General features: G+C 42.7%; 1 protein-coding gene across 1 annotated transcript in view; it reads left to right on the top strand.

The window, feature by feature from the left end:
• Positions 1 to 6,172, top strand: part of stra6l (STRA6-like) — a 17,317-nt gene extending 11,145 nt beyond the window's left edge. The window contains exons 10-17 of the mRNA XM_083655905.1: positions 312 to 387; positions 589 to 670; positions 1,554 to 1,602; positions 2,557 to 2,674; positions 2,824 to 2,943; positions 3,904 to 4,067; positions 5,434 to 5,577; positions 5,829 to 6,172. Of these exons, the coding sequence (XP_083512031.1) occupies positions 312 to 387; positions 589 to 670; positions 1,554 to 1,602; positions 2,557 to 2,674; positions 2,824 to 2,943; positions 3,904 to 4,067; positions 5,434 to 5,577; positions 5,829 to 6,076 (1,001 nt within the window). The 3' untranslated portion in view covers positions 6,077 to 6,172. The remainder of the gene's footprint in view (positions 1 to 311; positions 388 to 588; positions 671 to 1,553; positions 1,603 to 2,556; positions 2,675 to 2,823; positions 2,944 to 3,903; positions 4,068 to 5,433; positions 5,578 to 5,828) is intronic.
• The last annotated feature ends 4,396 nt before the right edge of the window (positions 6,173 to 10,568 follow it).

The raw sequence follows: 10,568 nt of genomic DNA, 5'->3' as shown, positions 1-10,568 counted from the left end.
TGAGTGAGTGGGTGTGCATGCGTGTGTGTGTGTGTGTGTGCCTGCCCGCCTCAGTATGGGCGATTGGGAGTGGGTATGATGTGGGAGATGGATGCTGCATTCATATCATGGGAAAGATGATATTGTTTTTGAGCTCATATACAGTAAGTTTAACAATATTCAAACATCTGAATTTGTTGGATTGAAAATATAAAAAGATTGTATAAAAATAAAAAATTAAGTAAAAAAAATGTAACAAAAAAATGTATAGTAAAGTTACAAATAAAAATAAAGTAAATAAAATAAAGGTGAATGGTTTTGTTTTTGTCCAGAGTCTTGGCTGGCCACCACCATCTTTGCCAGTCTCACCTCTGTTGCCTACACCTTCCATGTCTTGGCATGTTACAGGTAAGAGATACAAGAAAGAAAATTGATATCTGATATATATTATCACATTATCACATTAAATCACTCCCCCGCGATGATTGGCTGTGAGCATTTTTTTTAAAATCTGTGTATAAAAAGGGTTGAATGCAGGTATGGTTTGACTGGAGAAGTTTCAACTTGATGTTGAGTCAACTTGTGTTCTCACTGTATCCTGCTGCTTAGGAAACACTTGAAGAGACTGTGGGCTGGACAGAAGGCTTTTCTTCCTGAGAAGTTCCACAACCCTAGTTCTGCTGTCAGTGTGGTGAGTAACACACACACACAGACACACACACACACACTGACACACACACACACACACACACACACACACACACACACACACACACACACACACACACACACACACACACGGATCAAGCTTTGTCACGGCACTGAACGCTTGGCGCCAGCAATCACAAGTGTCACATGGGCCAACAATGTCCCATGCTGGGCCAGGTGCAGCCGGGCAGCAGGCTCGGGCTTGGACAGAGGAAGTGATACTGAAAGCTGTAGTTCCTGGAATGGCCACTTGAGGCTGGCTCCAAAACCGAGTCAATCCCCATAGGCCCCCATGTTAAAATGCTTGTCTTTACCACAGGATTAAACATGTTTCCAGCCTGGTTCAAAACACGGTTTTGGTCTACATAGCTAATGTCACCTTTCATAACAACTGTACGGTGGGTGCATTTTTATACAACTCGCCCATTTATATTTATATTAAATACTATGTTTTGATTGACATGTTGCCTGTCCAGTGATCTTGCCGTCCAGTGATCTCTGGCAAACCCCTCGTCTCGTGCCATGTCGCGCGAGCTGCGCAGGAACTCAACGGCCACACTAGGCTTCAAAACGCGAGTCACGGTGGACGTCATGGTGACGCCATATCGTTTAGATGGTTTATTCAAGACATGGCCTATAGGTCTTGAAAATTGTAGGCCATACGCCATGCTATCATCAGCCATGCAAAAGCACAAGATGACTATTAAAACTTGGATTTGATCAAAGTTCTGGTCCTAAACTTGCTTTATATGGTTCCTGCGATGGAAAGAGATAGCAAACAGTCTATGCAAGGTTATACCAAGTATGAGGAGGAGTCTGTATTCAAGTGTTTCATGTATGTGAACATGTTTTATTGTTTGTTCCAGGCTGCCATTGCAAGGTACTCTGGATGGCAAATAGCTTTCACACTGTGGGGTAAGCTTCTGCTACTTACTCATTTATTTATACTTTCACACTGTGGGGTAAGCTTCTGCTACTTACTCATTTATTTATACTTTCACACTGTGGGGTAAGCTTCTGCTACTTACTCATTTATTTCGAAAACAGGGGAACTTGATGTCAGCCAATCAATGTTGCCCAATGCCCAAATGACGGGTGAGGAGAGGATGTGATTTTATTCAACTCACTTGAGGGCTGTTTCCACCCTGGCAAGAATACAATTCAAGGGGAAACAGTGAATACTGTAATTATTGTCATGGAAATCATCCTATATCATGCTGTTTTTAACTGTATAAAACATGTCTCATGGGTCTTTATAACAAGGTTATGAATTCTGTTGCAAAACAACAACAACCCTCAAATCCAGCCTGTGTGGGACTTCTCTGTGCTCTGTCTCTCCCCTCATTAACTATGCTGTTTAGATAAGATCAGATAAGATAAGATAAGATAAGATAAGATAAGATAAAGATAAGATAAGATGATCTGGAGAGATCCATCTTTGGGGCAGTTGATTGTTTTCTGGTCATTTTTCCATGCTACACAGTTATGCTACAGACAACAAGGTTTGGTCTTCCACATTCAGTTGGCGGAGCGGCAGTGTAAGCAGGGAAATTAAATTTGTGTTACTTTGTGATGTCACAAAATCACGGAAGTGAAAACAGCTGATTTGGAGGCACGTTTTCCTTACAAAAATCTGGCTTTATCTGGGGACCTTCATGTGTTTTGAAAAAAGTAAAAAAAAAAAAAACATGCACATCCCAGCAGAATCGGGCAGATGCAGAGCAAACTGGAAAATGAAAAAATAAATAATTATAAAATAAAAATAAACAAAACAGCTCACACACTGCAAGGGCTCTAGGTGAAGTTTCTTTTATTGCAAATCGAAATCCGAAATCGACTTTTTGTCATTCATTATGTGTGTGTTTTTAGGCTACCTGATCGTCCACTTTGTCCAGTTCCTGTTGGCCCTGCTGATTGTCTACGTGCTGGTCCTTCCTATCCAACATGGCAGAGCGCTGGCTATGTTAACCAACATGGGAATCCTACTGTAAGAAGGCCTGCCTAGTGTATGGCTGTAGATCAATAGATACAGTACATTGATTGATTCATTGATTCATTCTAAACTAGAGGTAGACGATTAATCAGTTTGGCCGATTCATCTATCTTTACTCTAACCTTGTGTCCCGTGTGTCTCAGTCTGACCCTCGGCCTGGTGATCGGCCTGGTCATCCTCCAGGTGGTTCTGGTCCAGATCTTCTTCCTCCAGGACAAAATGTCTCCCACAGACAAACACAAACCTCTGGCCCTGAACAACAGGTAGGAGGCTCAGTTATACCCCACATCCCCATCTGGACAACTTGTTTATGTCGTCACTTACTAGACTGAAGGTATTCATTCCATTCTGAAATGTGTTTTCTTAGGTTTTTACTCACGGAATAGTCCGCACGATTTTTTTCTGCATAGAGGAAACGAAAATGTATTTCACTTCCTACCACTCTCCAAACAATGCACTGCCATTTTCTTTGCTTTTAGCTAGATTTAATTCAAATTAGCCTTACTGACATGGTTTGAAAGCTACCGGCTGGGGTTGTGGTACATCATCCAAATCACATTAGTAATGTTGCTGTTACAATGTTACAATGCGTTAGCTCAAATGTTAATCGTTTCATGTAGCCTATGTGGATGCAGTATGCTAACCGCCAAGTTCCAGGATGTATGGTAAAATAAAAACACTGATTTGGGTGCTCTAACCTAGTTTGTTAGGGTATTATTCAAGCTCTCTAGTCAAGTATGGTACGGTCCAATTGGTAGTTTGTATTCGTCCTAAAACGTCCGCCTAAAAGAAAGAAGATAATTGCTCCTCGCCGCCCACCTGCAGTACCTCCATGGCCCACTAGTGGGCCAAAGCCCACACTTTGGGAATCACTGCACCGTCTCAAAAATATGGACCGAGTCAGCAACCCATTGGTTTTTGGACTCCAGTTTAAACATGTTTAATCCTGTTGTAAAGATTGGCATTTTAACATGGGGGGTAAACAGGGAACAACTCTGTTGGGAGCTAGCCTCAAGTGGCCATTCAAAGAACTACAGCCTTCAGTACCACTTCCGCGGCTTCCTTTGCTGAAGACCGAGCTTCACCCCCTAAAGGCCCATTCTGAGCCAGGAAAAACCCTGATCTGTTGACAACTGAATATGATTTTTTTTTTTTTTTTTTTTTTTTTTTACATATTTTGAAGCTGTAATGTTACATGGTCATTTTTGCCTCCTCTGCTTCAGGAAGGCCTTCCACTGCTTCAACTACTTCTTCTTCTTCTACAATGTGGTGATGGGCCTCAGCAACTGCATCCTGAGGCTGCTGTTCAGCATCGTGGTGGGAACGTGGCTGGTGGGCCGCATCGACCGCACCATCATGCAGAGGGGCTACGAGAACATGGACCCTGGTAGGTGCAAGTTCAACTCCCAACAACGGCAAATGCTACGTGCCCAAGTGAAGTATTGGTTTGTGGAATTCAGAGATGTGGGAAATAAAAAAGTGGAAACACGCCATAGCAGCTTCATCCAGGAGATGGCAGTATTGCACAGGGACTGATGATCAGGCTTCAAAGAGCTTCTCAGTGATGTCCACCTCACTGGGAAATAAATTGCGGGAAGGACCATGGTGAGCCACCAGGCCGACCCTGAAAAGTAACGTTTTACAGCCAGCCTACAAGAGTGAATGTCATTAAGGCATTCAGCAAGTTATGACACCACTTAGGAGTGGGCTATTTGTAAAAATAATAATAATAATTAATTCATTAAAGAAACTAAATCATCATCTTAACGATCATTGTGGAGGAAGGACCCTTATGGAGGCCTTTCTCTTCTTCTTTTTTTGACTGTTTATTCGTTTTAGTTGTATTTCATTCATATGTTTTTTTCAGATATTAGATATTATTGCATCCATTGCAGTTAAGGTTTTGTCTTGTTTCTTTTTTGTAACCTCTATATTTCCAAACTAATTTCCAAACTGAATGTTTCCAAATTATTTTCTGAAAATCTCTGTTCTCAAGAAAGTGAGGGAACCATGTTTGTGCATCTTCGATTTTTTTGTTTTTGTTTTTTTTCTTTGCCTGGGTTTATCAGGGATTTATGACATCAAGTGGTGTAAAAGAGATTCCATTATGAACCAACATGGACTTGGTGGTATACACTATATTATCTCTGCGGTATGAAGGTGATTGTACAATATGAATCTAAGCAGTTGTATACATTGTATTATCTCTGCTGTATGAATGTGATTGTACAATATGAATCTAAGCAGTTAGAAATGATCTTAGGGCTGGGGGGACAGGAAGGACATTTTTTTTGTTTTTTTTGTTTGTCTTGTTTTGTTTTTTAGGATGTGTTGATTGTTGTTTTTGTTGTTTTGCTTTGATTGTCTTGTTTAAAAAAAAAAATGAATATTAGGGGAGTATTGAGACTACAGATGTTTCTGTACCACTGTCTTGAAATTATACTGTCTGAACTGCTTCCCTGATTTTTTGTCTAAAATAAAATATAAAAAAAAAAAAGAAAAGAAGTGAGGGAATATGCACATTTATCATTTCTCACTAAGAGCAAAAAAGACCAATCATGATGAAATTCACTTTAGTCTTATCATTGTTGTTTGAGGTGTAGTTTTTGCCCAGTCTCAGCATGTGAATGCACTGCCAGGGACCAGTCCAGCTCTGCCACTAGGGGCTGGTCCCCCACTTCTCAAGGCCCCGAGTAACATTGTGCCTTCCTTGACTGTCTGATACTAACAGCATGTCCCCCTCCTTATTCCAGGCTACAGCACATGGGTTGGGATGATCTTTGCTGACCATCACCACAACAACCCTGTCATGGTGTGTTTCTGCCAGCTGCTGGTCTCCTACAAGCTGGAGAGACACACCCTTACTGCGTACTCCACCTTCAGCAACACACCACCTGGTATTATTGTTATTCTCCTGCTGGTATTGACTATTGTTTTGAGTTGTTTTGGGGGGATTGGATGATTCAACTCTCTAACAATGAACAAACAAGACATAATGGCAGTTGTACACTTGATTCATGGAATACAATCAGGAGCCTCAGTAGCGGGTGGAAGAACCATACATCATCCCTTACATATCATCAACTCTGCTTTTAGATAACTCTGAATAACCTTAACTATTAGTATTCTCACGTTTTTCCCTCCCCAGAATGTGCTGTGCATAGCAAGGCCAGGAAGCGCTGGATGCTCCTTTACACGTTGCTGAGGAACCCTCGTCTGATCCTGCTCAGGAAGGGTCATCTCACCTCTTCTTCATCCCCACCGTCCTCATCCCCCTCCTCGCCCCAGGCTGACACAGTGGTGCGGGCCTGGGTCATGGCCTCGCAGGCAACACCCAGCAGCCCAGCGGCAGCACGGACAGCGCCAGAGGTCACGCTCACACCGGCAGAGGACTGAGAAAGAAGCGTTTCCATCTTGTGTTGTTGCTTTTTTTCTTCCCATTTTTCGGCCATCTTCTCCCTAATGGTATACTTGGACAATTCCCCCTGCTGTCCCGCCGGTCGTTGCTCCACCCCCTCTGCCGATCTGGGGAGAGTTGTAGACTAGCACCATGCTTCCTCCGATACATGTGCAGTCGCCAGCCACTTCTTTTCACCTGACAGTGGGGAGTTTCACCGGCAGGACGTAGCGTGTGGGAGGATCACGCTATTCCTTCCAGCACCCCCCCCCCCCCGAACGGGCGACCCGACCGACCAGAGGAGGCGCTAGTGCAGCGACCAGGACTCATACCCCACCCACAGACACGGCCAATTGGGTCTGTAGGAACGTCTGACAAGTCGGAAGTACCGCTTAGGGAATTGAACCCAGGTCCCCGCGGTGGTAAGCGGCAAGTGCTTTGACCTCTACACTGCCCAGACACACCTCTGTTTTAGTCTTGTAGAAATATAAGTTGGGATGCAAAATGGCACAGACCATGTTGTAGCAGTGCTTTGGTGTTTTTAAGGTATGGACATTAAGCAAAGCCAACACATCTGATCTCCTTTGCCAGCAAAAAATCACTTATGTTGACATAAGCACTCAGGAGATGCACTCATTTAGTTGTACAGCTATGCAATGACAATAAATGAATTCTATTCTATTCTATTTCTGTTGACATTTCTTCCACTCCTTGCTACCAGTGCAAGGAGTGGAGCTGAATGGTTGGAGCAGCAATTCAAACAGCACTGTATCTGTACTTTCAACGCTTCAAATCAAATAGACCTATTGTAGATGTGTTAATTGTTGCTTAATATTTCCTTGTCGTTATATATATATTTAAAAAAAATCCAATATCAGATCTGGACTCATTCAGGCAAAGGTGTGGGCTGTTGCCATACCTTCCCATAAATAAATAAAAACAAGCACAAATTCACAATAGCTGCGACCACAAAATGTGAATTTCCGAAATGCAGGATGGTAGGCGCAGCCCACCCTACTCTGCCTCTACCCCCCCCCCCCCCCGCCCCCTTTTAGCCAATTGGCATGAACACACACACACACACACACACACACACACACACACACACACACACACACACACACACACAGACACAGACACACACACACACACACACACACACACACACACACACACACACACACACACACACACACAGACACACACTCTTTCTCTCAAACTTGATGGCCCCCCTCTCAACAGAAATTGTAGCCTGTTTCGACTTTGTTTTAGAGGGAGACATACATTCGTCCAATTAAGTGCCCCCCCCCTCTCTCTCACACACACACACACACACACACACACACACACACACACAGGCTCCTACAGTAGGCTACATAAATGTTTACATCAGGTCTGGTTTATGCTGGGAAGTGTGTTAACTGTTTAAGAAACTGTAATGCGTTGCCGTTGTATATTCTGAATAAACCAAGGCTGCACTTCATAATAGTTTGTACAGCTCTAGTTAGCTAGGCCTACTCAGAGAGGACACTAGGCCTACTCAGAGAGGACACTAGGCCTACTCAGAGAGGACACTAGGCCTACTCAGAGAGGACACTAGGCCTACTCAGCCAAAGCAGTGACATCATAGAAATGGATGTATCTTGATGGCCAAAAATTTTACAAATCGGCACAGAGCTACGTTGTAGCCTACTGCAGTAGAATGAAGAAACAAATATGTAGGCTACATTAGGCATGTATTTTCTTTTAATTGATATGTAAATATGATGTAGGCTACAGTCTATCTTGTAGTACAAGACAAAAATGCATGAACAAATTTAGAATGGAAATCAAACTACAATAACTCTACACAAAATGACACACGTTAAATTATATCACTAACACATGGTCTACTTTGGCCCGTAAACGTTAGCCTAGGTAAACCCAGCCACCACGTGACCTGCTCTCTCAGTTCCCAGTCACTAACAGGTCTGAGAGCAGGTCACGTGGGGGATGGGTTTACCCAGGCTACGTAAACGTAACATCTCGACTCGGCCAGTGGAACTCGGTAAAATTCCCACATTCCCAGCCGTATTAATTTAATTAATACCACCATGTTTGGTCGTTCACACCACACTTGTTCACTTCAGTTCACACAGGCGTTATAGTCCAGTAAAAATGTCACTTGACCTCACACTAATTGCAACAAAACCAAACTCAACTGATTTTGTATCCTCAATATGTCCTCAATGAAGGAAAAAAAGTGTTAAGGAAATGTATGAAGGGACATTTTTGAAAATGAGCTATATGATGCTACCAAAAACGTTTTTTTTTTGTATTTTTTTACAATTTTTGTTTTTTTTCTCCTTGAAGCAAAAAACACATAGGCTACAGGATATAAGTGATGAGATTTATGGCACATTAAAAAAAAAAAAAAAAAAAAAAGGCTTCCATAGGCTTCCATAGGCTATCATCATATTTAGGTCATTTTCAAAACTTTCCCTTCATACATTTCCTTAACACTTTTTTTCCTTCGTTGAGGACATATTGAGGATACAAAATCAGTTGAGTTTGGTTTTGTTGCAATTAGTGTGAGGTTGACCCACATATTTGCGTAAAATGCCTGGACTATTACTGGTACAGTTCCGCCAGCCCCTGAAGGCAGCATCCCCTTATATTAGCCGCTTGGGGACACTACACTCCAACGCACCTGACTGATTGATCAGTGATCACTGTTAATACAATATCAGATAAAGTGGTGTATTTAGTTACATGCCCAATGCATGGACGTGACTATATTTGACGAGCAGATTTAAAAACACGTTTTAAATGTACATGAACAGCTGCAGCGGCTTGACCCGGGGCTGACCTTTTAATTTGGTAGCGTACGCGTGCTGCGCACACACACACACACACCATTATTAGCAGAGGAAGAAGACCACACCTGTTGGATCAAAGACTTTGGCGAACAATTACAGGTAAATTAAACCGCAAAATGCCTACCCTGCAGCCACAGCTGAACTAAAGTTATGGTTTATTGTAAATGGTAACAGGTCGATTGTGGGGCGAAATGTTATCTATCGCAACTCCAAATTAAACATGTGCCGACTTGCTAGTTCGTCAAGCTATCGCTATTGTGTTCTGCCATCTCTGCCATGAACAGCTAGCTACGACCTTAGCTGCTATTTCGCTAACTTTAGCTGTCCCTTCTCGAAAAATGGATGCATGATGTAGGCTAGCGCGTGATGCACATTAGAGTGTAACGCTATTTGCCGTGATTTGCCCAAATTGAAGGGCTTTTTGACCAGGCTGCATCTCGCTATGCCTAGCAAAAACTGTCCGATAATGGAGACATTGGTTAAAAGTTGGCCTCCATGAGCCAGAAGAGAGCCCCAAGCATGGAAGTCACCTCGATGCGGATTTTATGCATCAAAGTCGGTCTCCATGAGCCAGGACAGACCCCCCTGGCCTGGAGATCACGTCTACCCCACACAATTATATCATTTGTAAACAGTTAAGTTTCCTATAAATCATTACAATACGCTCCCGTGAGGTGGGGATGCATTTGGCGGCGCGGGTGCAAAACTCGGCATGACACCTGTCCGCCCATTCAGCCTCTACTCGTATGGAAGAAGATTGACGCCAAACTCCATTACAAAAAAATGGCAGTTTGATGCCGTCTTGCAAACGTTACACACTGAGGACATGAGAGGACTTTTTGAGTAATGAGCCACTCTTCAATTTAGTCATACTCAGTCCTTCATAGCGCAATTATAAAATTTCAACTGTTAGAATAACTCTTTTACCAATGCTGCTACAAAACGGGTGAGTGGAGGGTGGTGGCGTTAGGTAGTGCAATGTCCGCTTGATTAAAGTATCAGGCCCACTAGTCAAGCCGGTTGCAGCGCTAGTAGTGATACATTAGCTAGCAGTGTGGACCAGTTTTATAATATATTTTTATTGTATCAAAGTGCAGTTTATATTTCGAATAGGGGGGGGGGGGGTGTAATGGCTGAGAAGCAAGCTGCATGAACTGCCAGATTTTTGAGCAGAATATGGGGGTGACGTTCTCTCCATACGAAATGCATGGAGGCCGACATTTGTTGACCAAAAAGTGTTGTCAATTTCCCCATTGGAGAAGAATAAAATGTGCATTTGTGAATTGCTTTTCTATCGCTGTTAATAGGGACAAATGTTTTGAAGACTTTATGGGATTGGAAAGATCAAAAGTCATCTACCTAGTTGCCTCCTATAGGCTAGTTGCCTCCTAGCCGTGTCTCAAACCACAAATGAATGAGTCTACAGTGAAGCTGTATTAGCTCGATCAGGCTATAGCTTACATTTGTCTACTTGTCATGTCGCACTGCCAGGGACACATTTTTAAGGTGATACAGCCTTTTGTGCTAACAGCTTTTGGCTAATAACATTAGTTAGCCGCGCAAATGTATTTTTTTAATGTATTGGCACTTAATCACATACATGTCTCTTTCTTTGTCAGTGTATATTTTCAGC

This window comes from Poromitra crassiceps (genome assembly GCF_964638095.1).
Source record: "Poromitra crassiceps genome assembly, chromosome: 19".
Taxonomy (NCBI): domain Eukaryota; kingdom Metazoa; phylum Chordata; class Actinopteri; order Beryciformes; family Melamphaidae; genus Poromitra; species Poromitra crassiceps.
Note: the sequence above shows the minus strand (reverse complement) of the source record. Positions and strands in the feature narration are given on the sequence as shown.